General features: G+C 37.0%; 5 protein-coding genes and 1 long non-coding RNA gene across 7 annotated transcripts; 3 read left to right on the top strand and 3 right to left on the bottom strand.

The window, feature by feature from the left end:
- The first annotated feature begins 201 nt into the window (after nt 1-201).
- LOC107905568 (abscisic acid 8'-hydroxylase CYP707A1) lies at nt 202-3,665 on the top strand. The gene is made up of 9 exons (XM_016832248.2): nt 202-688; nt 810-1,131; nt 1,326-1,475; nt 1,565-1,813; nt 2,009-2,098; nt 2,223-2,301; nt 2,500-2,606; nt 2,770-2,888; nt 3,265-3,665. Exons 1-9 carry the CDS (start codon nt 489-491, stop codon nt 3,362-3,364), a joined length of 1,416 nt encoding a protein of 471 aa, XP_016687737.1. The 5' UTR covers nt 202-488; the 3' UTR covers nt 3,365-3,665.
- An 836-nt stretch (nt 3,666-4,501) lies between these two features.
- On the bottom strand, nt 4,502-6,854 carry LOC107905571 (thioredoxin-like 4, chloroplastic). Of its 2 annotated transcripts, none has more exons than XM_016832252.2 (4): nt 6,655-6,854; nt 5,454-6,072; nt 5,209-5,262; nt 4,502-4,828 (listed from the first exon to the last, which is right to left on the bottom strand). In XM_016832252.2, exons 2-4 carry the CDS (start codon nt 5,922-5,924, stop codon nt 4,709-4,711), a joined length of 645 nt encoding a protein of 214 aa, XP_016687741.1. In that variant the 5' UTR covers nt 5,925-6,072; nt 6,655-6,854; the 3' UTR covers nt 4,502-4,708. The 2 variants fall into 2 exon arrangements, with proteins under 2 accessions (XP_016687741.1, XP_016687742.1); XM_016832253.2 differs by having other exon boundaries at nt 5,454-6,041; nt 6,655-6,829.
- A 217-nt stretch (nt 6,855-7,071) lies between these two features.
- On the top strand, nt 7,072-8,777 carry LOC107905565 (sterol carrier protein 2). Its single transcript, XM_016832244.2, has 4 exons — nt 7,072-7,417; nt 7,512-7,572; nt 8,322-8,424; nt 8,546-8,777. The coding sequence occupies exons 1-4, from the start codon at nt 7,292-7,294 to the stop codon at nt 8,625-8,627; spliced, it is 372 nt and encodes a 123-aa protein (XP_016687733.1). The 5' UTR covers nt 7,072-7,291; the 3' UTR covers nt 8,628-8,777.
- Nucleotides 8,650-10,207, bottom strand: LOC121217800 (uncharacterized). Its single transcript, XR_005914009.1, has 2 exons — nt 10,071-10,207; nt 8,650-9,875 (listed from the first exon to the last, which is right to left on the bottom strand). It is a non-coding gene; the product is annotated as an uncharacterized lncRNA (long non-coding RNA).
- LOC107905564 (alpha-amylase) lies at nt 10,078-12,335 on the top strand. The gene is made up of 4 exons (XM_016832243.2): nt 10,078-10,215; nt 10,293-10,425; nt 11,063-11,853; nt 11,946-12,335. The coding sequence occupies exons 1-4, from the start codon at nt 10,090-10,092 to the stop codon at nt 12,195-12,197; spliced, it is 1,302 nt and encodes a 433-aa protein (XP_016687732.1). The 5' UTR covers nt 10,078-10,089; the 3' UTR covers nt 12,198-12,335.
- Nucleotides 12,336-13,211: 876 nt separating this feature from the next.
- On the bottom strand, nt 13,212-16,296 carry LOC107905563 (protein WEAK CHLOROPLAST MOVEMENT UNDER BLUE LIGHT 1). Its single transcript, XM_016832242.2, has 2 exons — nt 15,356-16,296; nt 13,212-15,170 (listed from the first exon to the last, which is right to left on the bottom strand). The coding sequence occupies exons 1-2, from the start codon at nt 16,142-16,144 to the stop codon at nt 13,458-13,460; spliced, it is 2,502 nt and encodes an 833-aa protein (XP_016687731.1). The 5' UTR covers nt 16,145-16,296; the 3' UTR covers nt 13,212-13,457.
- Between the last annotated feature and the right edge of the window lie 1,195 nt (nt 16,297-17,491).

Genomic DNA, 17,491 nt, shown 5'->3' with positions numbered 1-17,491 from the left:
AAAATTAGGTTGTTAACATCATATGGAAACTTAAAACCTGGTAATATAATATAAAAATATGTTATTTGTAATTCTAACCTTTTAAAAAATAATAGCGAATTAATGGATATTTAAATATTAACATGTATGATTCGTTGCCTTTCTTAATATCAACAAAAATAAATGGTAATAAAGATAAGGATAGGTTTGAATTTGGTACATGAGCTTATACCTGGTGAAAATTGTCTGTAAAACAACGTCCAATGGTTTTTGGTGGATTTCTATGAATATCTTTTATGTCACATTGAATGACATACATACATACATACATATTTCCTTCTTGTCGGTATCTTTCTTTCAATTTTTCTATATAAGCGAATGCCTTCTCCTTCCACGAGTGACCATATAGCCAAACCTAGAAAATCTTGCATTTTATCGTAGAACGAGTAAGGGTTAACCTAATTTAGCTAACAGCTCTCCAAAGGGGGATCATTGTGGTCGACACAAAAATGGCTGGAATTCTTGTATATGCCACCATCTTACTTATGACTCTAGTCTGGTGTAGATTGTTAAGAAGACAAAAGAAAGGATCCCAAGGGAAAAGTGAGACCCAGCTTCCTCCTGGATCAATGGGGTGGCCTTATATAGGAGAAACTCTCCAACTCTATTCTCGAGACCCAAATGTATTTTTCGCTTCCAAACAGAAAAGGTTTTCGAAACCCTCCTCGCTTTGCCCTTCTGCTGCCTTTGATTCTCTTTGGCTTCTTTTTTCTCTTTTACTTTTTTTTTTGGGTGCTTTTTTCACTGAACTTCAGTACATGGTGGTTCAGGTATGGAGAGATTTTCAAAACGCACATATTAGGGTGCCCTTCTGTTATGTTGGCTAGTCCCGAGGCAGCTCGCTTCGTGTTAGTAACTCAAGCTCACTTGTTTAAGCCCACGTACCCCCAAAGCAAGGAGCGTCTCGTTGGTCCAGCGGCGTTGTTTTTTCACCAAGGAGACTACCACACTCGTCTCAGGAAGCTGGTTCAAGTCTCATTGTCTATTGAGGCTATTCGGAACTTGGTGCCCGATATCGATGCCCTAGCAGCCTCTACCGTAGATTCTTGGCATGGGGGGCATGTCGTTAACACCTTTCATGAAATAAAAAAGGTCATTGTTCGGTTCAATGTCATCGTCAAACAAATGATTGGGTCAAATAGTTTTTTTTTTATAGTTCTTTTCCCACTTTAACAAGTACTGAGACAAAACAGTTTTTCCTATTAAAATATTTTAGTTTTGAAAAGTTTTGTTTCATACTGTCTTTGGATATCTCTGCTTAACAATTTGTCTCCAAATGATTGCAGTTCTCTTTCGAAGTTGGCATACTAATGATTTTTGGCCGCCTCGAGGCTCGATATAGAGAGGAGCTTAAGAAGAACTACTTCATAGTTGACAAAGGCTACAACTCCTTCCCTACAAACATCCCTGGAACTCCATACAGAAAGGCATTGCAGGTAATAAGCAAATCCAATTCCTGTTAGTTCACTCCAAAAATTAACCGTCTTCTTCCCTTTTTCCGGTGACTAAAACGGATTCCCTGCAGGCAAGGAAGAGGTTAAGTAAGATATTGAGTGATATCATAAGTGAAAGGAAGGAGAAGAAGTTGCTGGAAAAGGATCTTTTGGGTTGCCTACTTAATTCCAAGGATGAAAAAGGCCAAGTCCTAACCGACGATAAAATCGCCGATAACATCATCGGAACTCTTTTCGCTGCTCAGGACACAACGGCCAGTGTCATGACATGGATCGTCAAGTACCTCCATGACAACCCGAAACTTCTAGAGGCAGTTAAGGTAGGGCCTGGAACAAGCCAAATTAACCATTTTTTCCCTTTTTTTGCCGGGGTCTAGAACAGTCTCTCTTTCTGTATGATCACTATGCCCTCATTCATTGATTGTCCTTGTTGTTGAAATTTTTATGTCCAGGCAAGATCAGTACTGCTACAGCATAAACTTAATAAAACTAATATGGTGAGCCTGTTTTTGTAGGCTGAACAAAAGGCAATTAAAATATTAACTGAAGAAAGCAATCAGCCGCTGAGTTGGTCACACACTAGGAATATGCCAATTACTTACAAGGTGACTAAGAACCGTCAATTACAATGACTTGCATAGTGAAATTTGTTCCTTCCTTGATTCCCTAACTTGGATTTGGCTACCCACTAAATCTGGCTAACAGTGGAAAGCATTTTGACATGGTCAGGTTATATTGGAGACTTTAAGAATGGCAAGCATCATATCCTTCACTTTTAGAGAATCAGTTGCTGATGTGGAATACAAAGGTGAGGATCAATCGATTTATGTAATACATGAACCCCGTAAGTTAGATTTATTTGGGTGTAGACTACATTGTCATAAAAGTGCAACTTTGCCTAAATATGGAACAAACATCCATGTAAAAACGATTAGACATGAATGATGATCCCTTTAGGTTTTGCTGCTGAAGTACTTAGCCTTGTCGACTCTAAATTTGCCAACAGGTTACCTCATTCCGAAAGGTTGGAAAGTAATGCCTCTGTTCAGAAACATTCATCACAATCCCGATTTTTTTACTGATCCGCAGAAATTCGATCCTTCAAGGTTTGAGGTATGTAAGTGTTTTCGATGTATACAATGTGTTTGGATATTTTCATTTATGGTTTTGGCATAAACGTTTATGGTTTATGATTAAAGGCGTTTCTCTGGTTGTAGTACATAAGATGAGTTTATCTCACTGGGTTTTTTTTTTTTTTTTTTTTGGTTTTGGATAGGTTGCCCCAAAACCCAATACTTTCATGCCATTTGGCAGTGGAGTGCACGCCTGTCCTGGAAATGAGCTTGCAAAATTGGAGATGCTTATAGTGACCCACCACCTGGTTTCCAAGTTCAGGTATGTTGTTTGGAAATTAAAGTGCAAATAATATGCAATGCTCCTATCATACATACACACCACACTGCTTTTAACAGTAACTTGAGTGTTGGACCATATTCTCCTAACGGTCCCCTTCACCGAGATTTTCTTATTGTCACTGCAAAAAAACATTCTTAATCAAGTTTTAAGGGAATGTTCTACCATATGATGTTTTGAGACAATCCTTCAATGATATTGCTGTTCATGTGAGTGGCTATTTGAAGTAAGGTGACTAAATTCATTAAAATGATGGAAAGAGACACCAAGAAATCGAATTATAGACCCTTGGTGTTGGAAGGGGACTTGTTTCTTTGTAAATAACTGCTGACAGTAACATTTTTGTTGGGTTTTGCAGGTGGGAAGTGGTAGGATCCGAAAGTGGAATTCAGTATGGCCCATTTCCAGTCCCTCAGCAAGGACTCCCCACCAGATTTTGGAAAGAATCTACAACTTAGAAAGGCAAGCACGGATGCTGGGTGGATTACAATAACAACAGTAATGCAATGCTCCGCTCCGATTTCGCTCCCTTTGTCTCTACAGCAAAACTTTCAACTGAGCAGTTTCCATTTTTACCACCTGATTTATAGCAAATCCCCTTCCAAGCTCTTCTGGGGATACCAACTTGTTTCCCATCCATCTCAGTTTTAGTTCATTCTCATTGTCATTAAAAGCCTTTTTTACTCCATCTTTTAGCGGCAAGCAAGTTGTAGCTCCAAATTTGATATTTATGATAATCGAAAGGTTTCAGTTAACAAACAAGTCCTATTCCAAATTTTACATTTATATCTGCAAATCGTTTTCACAAAGGAGTAAACATAATGCTTTTGTATTCGTAGCTTGCCGTTTTCCACAAATCATGACCACACTTATGATGTACCCTTGGAGCTCTCTGCCAGGGGCTGCAAAGGATACATGTGTCAAACTACCATTGGATAAGTTGCAATGGATGTTGTCTCCAACAGGTGTGCACTGTGCACCCTTTGAAGCACACCCAAGCTTGCTGACCACAGGTTGTGCTGTCTTGCCCTTATGGACCCTACTAACTAGATGTGGATACCAGAGCTTGATAGCCTCGATTCAATTCCCATTTTAATCATTACCAGCCAGCACCAGCTTTGGCTGGCCATGATATTTTTATGCATCCTTTACTGATGTGGGGAACGCATTTAGTTTAACCCTGCTGAGTCAATCGAGTTCATAATGGCCCGCTTGCTTGTTTTCTTTTGTTCACATACTTCAAATCTGGCATAAGACGATGAACAAAAGTTATCTTCATCCTTCCGAGTGTTGTATGTTTTGATTAAATCCTACTTAAACCACTCTCTTCAATTTGTTTCATTGGAAAATCCGTCTCCAAGACATAACATAGAACCTTATCATGCAGTGAGTGGCCAAGGAATATATGATCTGTATATATGGTTTTCCCCTCGTTTGAATCGTGTCATATTCCTGATCATCTAATTTCTAGATATGCCATATCTAGAGTTTGACTTGAGAGGTTCACTAATTTTTACAAAAGCCATATCTAAAACTAAAAGGCTTCTTCATCTTCATCAGATAAATTCCAAGCATATTATAACTCAACACACTGCTGAAAATGAACAAGCAAATAATGCCATTGATCATAAAGAGCAAAACAATGGGGCAAAAAGAAAACAGTTTCACTATTTAAGTACACCCTGTAAATAATGATTACAGTAATAATATGTTGTATACCAATTAATCTGGTCCATCCATTCCAAGCATCTTATTGACTATTTTATTGCAAAAGCAAAGTTTGAAAATAAGGGAACCTTTGCTTAAGTATCTTGAGTAGTAGATGTATATTTCATAATGGCTTCAACAATTCTCTCCTTGTCTCTGGTTGGAAATGCTTCCAAGAGAACTCCATTCTTATAGAAGTGAAAAAGAGGCACTGCCTGCAATAATTCAGATTCATCTTAATATACAGTGACACGTGACAATCATCTTTGCATATTAGGATACATCTAAAACATCCATCCTGATTTTTGTAATAGATGTAAAATTTTACCTTTCATACTGATTTCTTTATTAGCAGTTTGATTTAAAAACAAACGTTCATAAGTAGCCAAAATTGTTTTCTCCACAAATTAAGATTTCTAGTCTGTTTCAGCTATAATAGAATCATCCAACAGAAAAGACAGCAAGCAAATTTTGGTTACGCTCAAGTTCCCATATTCATCATAAATGAATCATCCTAAATAGCTGATAATTGTAACAGATTTGCAAAATAGTCAGTATTTGGAAGAATGGGATTAAATGTTCAAATAGAGATTACCCTGATTCTAAGTCTTTCAGCAACTTCAGACTGTTCATCATACTCATCGATTACCTGCGGAAGAAAACATATAATAAGAGCTCATGTTTTTGTGGCTCAAAATCCCCTCCTATCAACCATGAAAATTCTATCTTAAGCTCTTCTATGCTTTAACAGAAGCCATAAATTAGAATATAGGATAGATGCATGAATTATAAGCAATCAACAAAAAATTTCAAAGTTCGGGTTGTGAAAAAGACACTCACATTATGTTTCAAGAAAATTACTCCAGCATCTTCATCGCCAGCACCCTTGCATAACTTTGAGAACCCTTGCTCGATGTACTTACAGCTTCCACAAGAAGTCCGATAAAAATCTACTACAACTAAAGAATTAGTTTCTTTGGCCTTTTCAAGAATTTTTAAGAATTCTTCATCAGTCTTAAATTCTCTAACACAGTCCACAGGGCACAGATCGTCGTCTTCGTCAGATAATTCCCCTTGATTTTCATCAGCCACACCTTTGATGCACCCGTGTTGTAATGCGTGGCTAATTTCCAAAGCATCCAAGTGGGAACTTATAGTTATAGATGGTATTTTGGCCCTCAAAAGACTAACATGACTTTGATGATGATGTAAGTTGGGGAAGGTACAGGCAATTCTATGATTGAATTGTCCATAAAGATTTTTTCTGAAAATGAAAGAGGCATTACTGTACAGAATATTCTGCTGTTTCATCACTGCCTACAGCAATCCCTCCACCACAGAAATATAAATGAAACCACCCAAAATTTATGAATTTAGAGGATGAACTTCAGATCATCTTTCAAGCATATATCCCTTGTTCCTTGAATGCTAATCAATCAGACTGCCATCAGTAAGTTCACTATATACATATATACCAACACAAACATACAAACTATCAGAATTTTCTCCAAGATTAAAAGCTGTGCTCTATTTCTAACGTAAATAACCCTCCATGGATTCATGATAAGTCTAAAACTGAATGACAAACAAAAATTGAAGGTATGATATAGGATTTCATATTCCCAAGTTATCAGAAGTGGAATAAATGGCAGTGTTTTCATATCTTTATCCAAACTCCACAATCTTGAACTAAATAAAGCAATATCCACGTTCCACTTACACCCCAATTTTCTGATCTTCCTTTCTGTTTTTACTTTACTTCACACTAGGCCATTTTCTCTATGAAACCCACAGTTATTATTGAAGTTATGTTTTCTTTCTGCTAAGCAAAAGCATCCTAAAACTTATCGATCCACTGATAAGATCAGTTTATAGCTCATAAACACTCGTCGGTCCTCACATATTTGCGAAAAACATAAACTACAGGGAACCAAGTTTCGACAAGAACAGCAAGCTAAAAGTTATGAAACTGAGTATTAAAACTACGAGTTTTCTGCATAGGAGAGAAATTGAAGAACTTAATGAAAAGCTAGCAGCTTACCTGCGGGCAGTCGAGAGTTGAGCTTATGCCGATAACTGAAGAAGCTTCGAATGAGAAGCGGACACGCCACTACCATATCCGCTTTTCAAGTTTCGTACTTTATCCATATATCCCTTTATTCGCCTCTTCCTTAATTCTTTGTCTAAGTGGAACGTCTTTTGTCCCAAATGTTATTATACTAACAAAACCAAAATCAAATTTGCATGTAAAGGTGAATCAGCTGCTACTAATTAAATTGAAACCGTCTTTTCACCCTTCCTACTTAAATTAATCTTTGAATGACATGATTATTCTTGGAATTAGTTAGCAAAGCACAACTAAGAATCTAATTAGTATTAATAAAGTCTTTTAATGAGAAAATAAATTTTGGGTTAGCCCATCGATCATAAAATATCAAAACCCAAATCCTAAAGGCCCAAAAGACATCATCTTCAGGAGAAAAATGCAAGCAACTACTCTCAAATTCCATGCTAGAACTTTCATCCAATAAAAAAGTTTTTATTGGAAAGCGTGTCAGGTTTGATTATATCGCCTGGGAAACAGTGTCGTACGGGCGAAGAAAACAAATTTCAATCGTAAGCCCAAGCTAATTTCCAGTCTCTTCTTCTTCTTCGGTTTCTGTAATTTTGGTTTAATAATGGCGAATACCGAGTTGAAATCCGATAATTTGTTTGAGATGATGAAGGCTCACTTGGCTAGTGATGCTGGTAAAGAGCTCACCAAGAAGATCGGCCTCGTTTACCAAATCAATATTGCCCCCAAGGTCCATCCTTTAATCAAAATTTAGCCTTTTTCCAAAATTTCAATTTTTATTTAAAAGCTTGCTTTAATTTCTGGGTTTTATTTATGACTTGTAGAAAATTGGATTTGATGAGGTTTCTTACTTTGTTGACCTCAAGAAAGGAGAGGTTACCAAAGGTTAGCCCCTTTAATTATTTAAGAGATATTCCATTTTTGTTAATTCAATCTTTTCTTTGTCTTGGTTGGGTTTGTTTATATGCTCTGCCTCTTGATTAGATCGTAGCTTGTAAATTGCGATGATGGAATATAGTTTGAAGTTTGTATCTTTTGCATTGTATAATCTGCTGAAGTTTTGGCTACAAAAGTTAATCTTTCTATTGGAAATTAAATTGCTTGCTTGCAAGTATCTGGCCTCTAGACCGCTGCTCCTTTGCTGCTAACTATAATATACATTTTGTAGCCAGGATTTTTATCTTTTTGTCATTTTTATATTTTTTTCAATCATGTTTATTTGGTTATTAACCTCTCTGTCTCTGCAATAATGGTAGCACAGCTGACCCCATTTCACTAATTCAATAGCTTCCCCATCTTTTTGCCATGGTAATAAAAATATATTAATTTTATGTCAGCTTGGACTGCTACCCCTTTTTAGTTGTTCAATGGCTAAGTCCACTGATTTTTTCACCCAACTAGCACTTGAAGATATGGTGCTTTTATGTTAAAGATTAAATTTTCTGTCTCTTTGCCATATGAAATTGGCAATCTTGACTTTTTCTGTTTGTAACCGTTTAGTGTTTATTTCGGTTACTTTCTCCTGGAGATTCAAGTATGATTTTGTCAATTCGTAGACATATACAATCAAGTCCCCCTTCTTGTTTCGTCTTTCAATATAAAGATGTTTATTATCCTATCACTCTGAAATGCAGGTAAATATGAAGGGGGAAAGCCTGATGCTATATTTTCGTTCAAGGATGATGATTTTATGAAGGTTGCCACTGGAAAGATGAATCCACAGATTGCTTTTATGAGGTACAATTCTATAATTTCCATTTATTTTCCCTCTAATGTTAGTGATTTCTTTTGTCTCGGGGGATGGGGGTTTGCAATGTCGAGGATTTCCCTTGTTAATACAGTGATATTGATGATGCAGGGGTGCGATGAAGATTAAGGGGAGCTTGAGCGCAGCTCAGAAATTCACTCCTGACATTTTCCCAAAGCCTGCAAAGATGTGAGCAGAGATGCTAATGTATTATGTGTTAGTTCTTTCGTATGTTGCCCCAAGTGGGAAAATTATAAATGGACTGTCAACCTCTTTCTTTGATAGTACACTTGACTTTTGTCATTGCTTTATATATTAGATTACCAGATCGTAAGGCGACTAATCCATAAGGGTTTGGACTATAAGGTTCCCCAATCCATTATATTGAACAACTTCGATATGTTCCTTGGTTTTTTAATAAATATAACTATATGCATTTTAATAAAATGATTGCATTAAGTACTCCAAGTCAAACATTGGATAAGGCTGCTCAATGATAGCAAAGATGAAGGGAATTTTTCAATCGAGACTGAAAGTTTCGGAATAAGATGCCAATCGAAGAGTTTTTGTCTTTTTCTTTTGATAAATGCCAATTAAAGAGGATATGTTTAGCCAAAAATAATAGCCTTTGATTACATTATACTTAGATAAGTCAGAAATGAACAGAAGAAAATTTTCTAAGGATTTCCATATACTAAATATTTTTTATCTGCTGATCTAGATCGATGGAAGTTATTCAGCACTTGTACAAAATATATTTGAATATATGGTAGTAATGGTTTTTCAAATATATAGAAAAAAAACTTAAAATTTGAATATATCCATATAAAAAAACATATGTCTAGATAGGGGGAAATGCAGCATTGCATGTATTGTTTTTCTCGTGTGAATGAAGGTTGGCCGCAATTACTACTTATATATTATACATTCCTAGCTTTTCGATATTATTACGTCTCTTGCCATTAATCTCAAACCAGAACCTTTTCATAGGTTTCCAGGATCTGTTATTTCCTGTAGGATGGCGACGTTACCGGCCTATACATGCACTATTTTAAAAGGGAATTTTGCTTTGACAAAAAAAAAGCACTTTTTTTTTTTGCAATTTTCACAACTTGCAAGTTACAGCGTGATTTGTGTGTAGGCAAGATAAATACTTATTACGTAAAGTAGATGATGAGAATTTCGTGTAAGAAAAGAGCTTATCTCCAGGTATGAAATGACCCACCAGAAACCCTACTTGCGGGGACCTCATCGAGCATTCCCCTTTGGAGTGTCGTGGGAAACGAAGAATTGAAAATCGTTTTTGGCTTTAACTGATGAAGTCGCTACTCGCTACCCATGCACCACAATGTGCCTTCACTGCTCGAATGTCCGCAAAATAAAGTGTTTTAGTGTAAACACCTTCCTCCTGATTATTCTCAGCTATGTCCAACATCTTTGGCTGTTTTATCCAGGAACCAAATAAAGAGGATAAGAATATGTATATGGCAATAATTAATACAGATGACTAATTTGCGAATCAAGATTGAAGCAAAGAAACATTTCCTCAGTTTCAGTGTTCACAATGAACCATATGTGTGCATTGTGTCATCTTGAAACAGGAATTGGTGCCTATATATAGCCAGAAGCATATCACCTTTCACAAAGCTCGTCTCATGAGGCTGAGAGAACGAAACATATATATAAAAATACAGAGAATGAGTTGTGTAACTTCACTTGGCTTCCTTTCTCTTTTCCTCTATATCTTTCCATCTTTGACATCTCCAAGCTTGCTATTCCAGGTATAGCTTGCACTTGTTATTTCATCTACCCTCACGATTTATCTGCAACTCTGCGACTAATTGATGATGACATGTAGGGTTTCAACTGGGAGTCGTGTAATAAGGCTGGAGGATGGTATAACTCTCTCAAGAACTCCATCCCTGATATCGCTAATGCTGGTGTTACTCATGTCTGGCTTCCCCCACCCTCTCATTCAGTTGGACCCCAAGGTATTTCATGTTTCGAGTGCCTATTATTGATTGTGCTCCTGAGCTGATGCCAATTAAGATTATGTTAATTACCCTTAACACTGAAAGATCTAAGGAAAATTAATGAGTAAAAATACACCTTTCAATCAATTCATGCAATTATCCATAAAAAATGACATGTTACAAATTTGGAAATTTAATCTCAACATCTATAACTCCTTTCCTATTCTCGGACTACCGCCTCTTTGTACTAAAAGAAATATACCTTTCTATTAGTACTCTTCCCATGAAAGAGATATTACAGTTTGACCAAAATAAACATGAAAGTGAAAGATGAGACATTCCCATGTTTGTTGAGGAGGGATAAAGAGCTCGATGCTACTTAATCAAGGTTTTGGCTTTGAGCTTTATTGATGGAAAAGATAATGTTTGGAGAGCTTTAATTTACCTCCTATTTAGAATCCCGGCTTGATTTCAGATTTGATCAGACTCAATGTGACTACTAAACAAGAGTGAATTTCAAATAATAAAAAAAATCGGACATGCATATACATAATCTCTGTTTACTTTCTGTCCTGTCTCCCCTTCTCTTTTATTGTATTACTTCGAATTGCTGTTAAGGAAGCACGTAACAAATATTTTTCCATGTGTGCTCCAGGATATCTGCCAGGAAGGCTATATGATCTTGATGCATCGAAGTATGGATCTCAGGCTGAATTGAAGTCACTAATAGAAGCTTTCCATCAGAAGGGAATAAAATGTTTAGCTGACATAGTAATAAACCATAGAACAGCAGAGAGGAAAGATGGGAGAGGAATATACTGCATTTTCGAAGGAGGAACTCCAGACGATCGATTAGATTGGGGACCATCTTTTATTTGTGGGAACGATAAGGAGTATTCAGATGGGACAGGCAATCCCGACACTGGACTGGATTATCCACCAGCTCCCGACATTGACCATCTCAACCCAAGGGTTCAAAAAGAGTTGTCTGACTGGATGAATTGGTTGAAGACCGAAATTGGTTTTGATGGATGGAGGTTTGATTTCGTGAGAGGGTATGCCCCAAGCATCACCAAAATCTATATGGAACGAACTTCACCAGATTTTGCTGTTGGGGAGAAATGGGAAGATCTTTCCTTGGGGCAGGATAGTCAAGATGCACACCGTGGAGCTCTCAAAGATTGGGTTGAAGCTGCCGGTGGAGTTGTCAAAGCATTCGATTTCACCACGAAAGGGGTTCTGAATGCTGCAGTGCAAGGGGAGTTGTGGCGGTTGAAGGATTCCAATGGGGAACCTCCTGGAATGATTGGACTGTTGCCCCAAAATGCAGTGACTTTCATCGATAATCATGACACAGGGTCTACTCAAAAGCTTTGGCCTTTCCCATCTGATAAAGTCATGCAGGGCTATGCTTATATTCTCACCCATCCCGGCACTCCATCAATAGTAATTTCTGTCATCCTCTCTTCTTTCTTTCTTCTCGTTTTTCATTATCACCATTCACCAACCCAGTGAATACTTGAATTTATGATGTGCAGTTCTATGATCACTTTGTTGATTGGGGATTAAAGGATGAGATTACTAAATTGGCAACCATAAGGAGAAAGAATGGGATCAGTGAAGCTAGCAAGGTTGATATTCTAGCCTCTGATTCTGATCTGTATGTTGCTGCAATTGATGAGAAAATCATTACCAAGATTGGCCCAAAGATGGACCTGGGCAACCTTGTACCTTCCAACTACCAGCTTGCTACCTCAGGGAAAGACTACGCCGTGTGGGCAAAGAAGTGAGACGGTGGACACAACTCAATGTTCAAATAGTGTCCCTCAACGATGTTCAAAAGGCTCATACTTGGTTAAATTTCTCAATGGCTATGTCTGTATGAATGTTACTGAGAAAATAAATAAATGAATATATGTTTAATAGTACTACTCTAATTTACTTTGTGATGATTGCCTTGTCAAAAATATGCTATCAAATCTCTTAAACAATTTTCCAGGGGTAGTATAGCTTCAAGTTATATTTTTTTATGGAGAGAGGTTTTTTTTACAGAAGATTAGTGTACATGCATATACAGGGCGGTAAGGAAGGAAAATAAAATAGAATAAAAAGTGAAAGAGAAGGGGAAAAATTAAACCGTGAAAAAGAAAGGAAAGAGAATAATAAAGAAAGAGATGAAGTTATGGGATTCAATTGCAATTTCAAAAGGAGATTTGATTGAAAATAAATAAAAATTTTCAAATCATCATTGGAAATCGAGATTTGATGTCAAATTATGTTAAATTTGTGAAGCAGTGTTCAAAATATATTATTTTGGTTGATGTAATTTCCTTTTTCATATTGTTTTGATAAAGCAACAGGCAAGTTTAACAGGGATCTCATGAATGCTACCATAAATCAGGAGGGCTTGAAAAGCTGCTATTGTTATAAGATAGTCCTTAAAATGTCTCCATTCTTGATAGTCGTTTCATGCATGATAACCAATAAGACTTTGATATGTCATAGTGTACTTGAAATTTCAGAAATTTTATATTTTTTCTTTTGCATTGATCTATTCCAATTGAAACATATCATGTTTTGATGACATTATTTATGCTTCCAATTATGAATTATTAACACAGAAACAATCCCTTACAAAAATATTTTTAAGAAAATACAGAACATAGTATTAGGGCCCCGCTCTAGATTTTATTCTAGATTTTAGCATCGGATTGCAGTTCAAGGGCCCAAATCTACTAGTTTCTTTAAAATTTTGTTTTCGGAAGGACTAGGTTAGAAATTTCTTAAAATAAGCATGCTGTGAAGAACAAATCAAATTCTATCCTCGTAACAAACATCGCTTTTACAAGTGTCTCAAAAGCCTACACAGAACCATCTCCTTACTCACTCCAGAGTCCAAATCCTTCAGCCATACATGATACAACCCTTCCCAGTATGCAAAAAAATGTTGTCAACTTTATCGTACATCAAAAAGATGTTCTCAATGACTACGATAACCCAGGAAAGAGGGAGGTAAAATCACGACAATAGGTACCGTATAACACGACACTTCATTTACGACTTACGTGGGACTTGGATGCACTTGAGTGTGACTTCTTCCAGGAAAAAAAGGTGAAAATCTTGGGCAATAATGACTTCTTTTTCTTTCTAAGCTTGGGTTTGGGGAGTGATTCGGTTTCTGTGGTGTTCCCCTGCTTACATGGCTTGGAGCTTGCTAAAGTATTGGGTTTAAAGTTTTTGGTTTCTTTCTTTCCTTCAGAACTTGGCCTTGGAGGGTTTTCCCCTTGACTCAATTCAGTAGCCTTTGGTTCACCCCTCCACTTTCTCCATTCTTGCTCAATACCAAACTTCCTTTCCCTGGCTTTCTCAGCCTTCACCATAGCAACTTTTAGTGCTTCCTTTCTTACAGCCATCTCTCGGCTTACTTCTTCCAACCTTTCCAAGCTTATTGACTCTGATTGCTTAGCTACCTCAACTTGAGATACAACAGCTTCCACCCTCAACTTGGCTTCTTCCTTTGCCTCATTTGCACGTTCACCGAGGTTATAGTACTCCTCTGTGGAAAGTGTTACACTAGGTGGTGAATCCACATTATCAATGCTTTTAGTTGATTCGCTCTTTTCAAATGCTTCGATTGCAGCTAAAGCTAACTTTTCCGAAGCCTTGGCGGCCTCTATCTCTTTTTCAGCTGCAAGTAATCGACTCTCCATAGCACTTGCTCCCGCCTTTACTTGCGCTGCTTCTTCTTCTGCTTTGTGCAAATCTCCACGGGCTATTTCAGCAAGTGACTTAGCCTCATCAGCCACTCGTGTTACTGTTGCCAGCTCAGCCTCCGAAAGAGCAACTGCACTCGAAGCCATGTGTTCTCTCTGCTTACTGTTGGCAAGCTCAGACTTATTCCTGTCAAGCTCTAATTTTAATGAAATGGTAGCCACCTTCAAACAATCCACTTCTGCACTTGCTTTTTCTATATTGACCTTGGCGTTTTCAAGTTCCTTCTGTAATGAAGCAACGAAAGCGTGTACATCAATATGAGTTGTCGTCTTTGATGTCTGTGACTTATAAGAAGCTAACTCAGCTTTTAAATCAAGGAGCAGGGCTGAAGCAAAGTCTATCTTTGATTTCAGATCCTTTGCTGAATAAATTTGTTGATTGAGTCTCTGAAGCTCCTCCTCAACCTGTTTTAGTTCCTTCTCCCAATGCTTAGTATCTTGGTCTCGGGCCAGGGTTACTCTAATCCTTTTCTCTTCTGCTTCCACATGGGCAGCATGTGCAGACTCTAAGATCTCCCTTATGGCAATCAACTCAATAGTCAATTCTTCCACCATTTTCTCAACCTCCTTTGAAGCAGAAACAACCTCTTCAGCTTTCTTAACCGCGGTATCTCTTTCATTCATCAAAAAAGCATATTCCTTATTTAATGTTTCTAACTTTTCTTTAACGAATTTCAGTTCCGAAACTGCAGCTGCATGCCTGGATTTAGCAACCTCGAGCTGTGCCCTTGCTGCAACACTAGCCTCATCTCCAATCCCGTGTTCCATCTCATCCACTCTAAACTTGGCTAGTTCATAGTCTTGCTTTGCCTGATTCTCTTCAGTTTGTGCTCTCTCCAAGTGCAGCTTGAGCTTTTCTGTTTGTCTCTTTGTGCTGTCGAGCTCCTTTAATACATTCATTTTTTCCTCTTCAGCATCCTCTGGTCGTTTCTTATATTCAGGCTTCTCTTTCTGTACTCTCACAAACATTTGTTCTACAAGCTTGCTTCTCTATAACACAAAAATAAATTTTAAGTTTCAGTGGAAATGAACAAAGTAGGCAGGGAGAAAACAAGAATTTATGATGATCAAATAATAGTGATAAAAAGCTTAACAAAATTAAAGATAAACGACATTCATTAGACATAACAAAAATATATTGCAGCATTGCGATTTTATTAACATATCTAATATACCTCCAAAGTTCGATTTCTATGAGCTTTCCAATCAACGATTCCTCCAAACTTGGAAACAGCTTCTTTAACTGATTCAAAAGGTGCTAAAAGATCTCTTTTTAAATCTACTTGCTTTTTCTGTGAAGGGCTAAAAGATTTAGCAGATCTGATCATCTTTCGATGATGCGGAGTGAGATCAGCGATTTGGGATACATGATCCTCATTTTTAGCATCTCCTGTCTTAGAGTCATTGATGACGCCATCAAGCATAACAGGAGAACCATCAGGAGAGGACCTAGCATCAAAAAGGGGCAAGGTAAGCCCACTCGTTTTCAATTGATGGGCGGAAAGAGAAGGCAAAAGCTTGCGATTGTCGTTATTAATAAGCGAATTAACAACAGAATTGGCTTCTTGAGATTGTTGTCCATCAGAAAGTCTAGCTGGTTCCAAATGGTCATTTTTAGAATCTCCAACCATTGGATTGGAGCCAGTACTTTGAGAGGGTTCTTCATCAGAATTGTCATGAGTTCCCCCAGTCCTTGAGTCATTCATCAGTCTACCCTGATGATCTGTCTCAATTTCAACCGACGAAGTTATATCTGCACATTCTGTTCTACTGTCTTCTTGTCCTTTAATTACCGACAAATGACTTTCAGGTTGTTTTGTTTCGTTACTTGCTGGACCTTTACCAGAATTATGGTCCATTTCTACAAGCAATGAAACAGGTTCTGAACGAGGCATCTCTTCTTCTTTTACATTCCCCATCTTTGAAGATGATAAGGTGTCTGAAACCAAGAAAACAGACACCATTCAGGGGACGTGGAAAAGAAACAAAAATTCACAGCTTAATCAAGATCTAATTCCACGAACAAAAGGAGCAGAGTTGAAAATCAGCAATTATATGTTTAACATAAAGAGTAAATTTTAGAAAAATGAATTAGTGCCTACAACTGCATTCATCTAGTGTAGATCCTCAATTTAAGTTAACAAGTTTTGACCAAAGAAATCAGGAGCAAAAGTTAGAAAAAAAAAACATTAAAAATTAAAATGGAATAGAGGTTTTTTTATGGGTTCAGCTGGGTCTAAGCCTGGTTTTAAAACAATTTCCAGGATCAAGCCCGGCCCTACTCATTCAAAGAGTATATTTCACTATTTAAAAATAAAAAAATATTTAATTTTTTTTATTTTTGAATAGTAAAACAGGTTAAACCAAAGCCTGACCAAAAATGGGCCAGCCCAACTGAGCCATCCTGCAGTACATGAACACCTCTTCTGGAAAGGTAGAACAATTTGTCATCTCGTACCTGTTTTCCTCTATCCATGTTAGCACATGCACCATATAGATGCCATCTTTTATTAGGCACAGATGTTTAATTAAAGAATTTCATGCAAAAGCCCCTTTCACTTAAATGTAAAAAAGACACGCCAACTTTCATCTCAAGTCTCAAAAACAAAACGCCATTCAACCCCACAACTTTCATCTGTAATCTTGAATTCGATTACTAGAAGTTGGGGAATAAATGTGTAAAGGAAGTAAAAGAAGCTAAAATGTTAATCAAGAAGCCATAAATTATTTGAAGTCTCGATTGTTTCCGTCAGCCAAAAAGATGGAAAATACATAAATAAAACAAGCTTGATTACTTAAGCCAACGTCGTGATAATAAACTCAACCGACTCAAACACTAGTAATTTAAAAAAATTCTCAGAGCTTCATTCTCACAGAAAAAAACAGAGATTAATGAAAAGCTAATTAATAAATGTCATTCCAAACAAAAGAAAAAGGAACTTACCCGTATTTCCCAAACACCAAATGATTGACAAAGAGTGAAAAGTAAGCGAATGATATTTGAGATTCAGAAAATCAAAGAGAAACAACTCCTTAATAAATAGAGAAGTGGTGAGGAAAATTTACGGCTAAAATTAAGAAAATGAAAGAAACAGAAAAAAAGCCAGAGGGATCTCGCGTGCCTATCTATTTCTCGTCTCTCTTTTTCTTTTAACAGTTCAGTTCCTCTCTTCGTCGATATATTTTTTTTATTAGTAGTTGTATAATCTATTAGTATTATTTTAAATTTTGAAGTAGAAATTCTGTTTTTAAACTATAGGAGTTGGCTTTGAAGGAGCACAATTGTGTTTTGGCCAAAGGAATCTCACATG

Source organism: Gossypium hirsutum, chromosome D05, assembly GCF_007990345.1.
Source record: "Gossypium hirsutum isolate 1008001.06 chromosome D05, Gossypium_hirsutum_v2.1, whole genome shotgun sequence".
NCBI classification, from domain to species: Eukaryota; Viridiplantae; Streptophyta; class Magnoliopsida; order Malvales; family Malvaceae; genus Gossypium; species Gossypium hirsutum.
This window is presented reverse-complemented; position numbering and strand designations above follow the sequence as displayed.

Excerpts from the sequence above, each read along its gene's own strand:
- LOC107905568 (XM_016832248.2), top strand. The coding sequence starts at position 489 with ATGGCTGGAATTCTTGTATATGCCACCATCTTACTTATGACTCTAGTC. Across the intron at positions 689-809 it reads TTCGCTTCCAAACAGAAAAG|GTATGGAGAGATTTTCAAAA; the intron begins GTTTTCGAAACC and ends ATGGTGGTTCAG. Across the intron at positions 2,607-2,769 it reads TCGATCCTTCAAGGTTTGAG|GTTGCCCCAAAACCCAATAC; the intron begins GTATGTAAGTGT and ends GGTTTTGGATAG.
- LOC107905571 (XM_016832252.2), bottom strand. The coding sequence starts at position 5,924 with ATGAAACAGCAGAATATTCTGTACAGTAATGCCTCTTTCATTTTCAGA. Across the intron at positions 5,263-5,453 it reads TAATTTTCTTGAAACATAAT|GTAATCGATGAGTATGATGA; the intron begins GTGAGTGTCTTT and ends TTTCTTCCGCAG. Across the intron at positions 4,829-5,208 it reads CTGAAAGACTTAGAATCAGG|GCAGTGCCTCTTTTTCACTT; the intron begins GTAATCTCTATT and ends GAATTATTGCAG.
- LOC107905565 (XM_016832244.2), top strand. The coding sequence starts at position 7,292 with ATGGCGAATACCGAGTTGAAATCCGATAATTTGTTTGAGATGATGAAG. Across the intron at positions 7,573-8,321 it reads GAAAGGAGAGGTTACCAAAG|GTAAATATGAAGGGGGAAAG; the intron begins GTTAGCCCCTTT and ends TCTGAAATGCAG. Across the intron at positions 8,425-8,545 it reads CCACAGATTGCTTTTATGAG|GGGTGCGATGAAGATTAAGG; the intron begins GTACAATTCTAT and ends TTGATGATGCAG.
- LOC107905564 (XM_016832243.2), top strand. The coding sequence starts at position 10,090 with ATGAGGCTGAGAGAACGAAACATATATATAAAAATACAGAGAATGAGT. Across the intron at positions 10,216-10,292 it reads CTCCAAGCTTGCTATTCCAG|GGTTTCAACTGGGAGTCGTG; the intron begins GTATAGCTTGCA and ends GATGACATGTAG. Across the intron at positions 10,426-11,062 it reads TCATTCAGTTGGACCCCAAG|GATATCTGCCAGGAAGGCTA; the intron begins GTATTTCATGTT and ends TGTGTGCTCCAG.
- LOC107905563 (XM_016832242.2), bottom strand. The coding sequence starts at position 16,144 with ATGGTGTCTGTTTTCTTGGTTTCAGACACCTTATCATCTTCAAAGATG. Across the intron at positions 15,171-15,355 it reads ATAGAAATCGAACTTTGGAG|AGAAGCAAGCTTGTAGAACA; the intron begins GTATATTAGATA and ends TTTGTGTTATAG.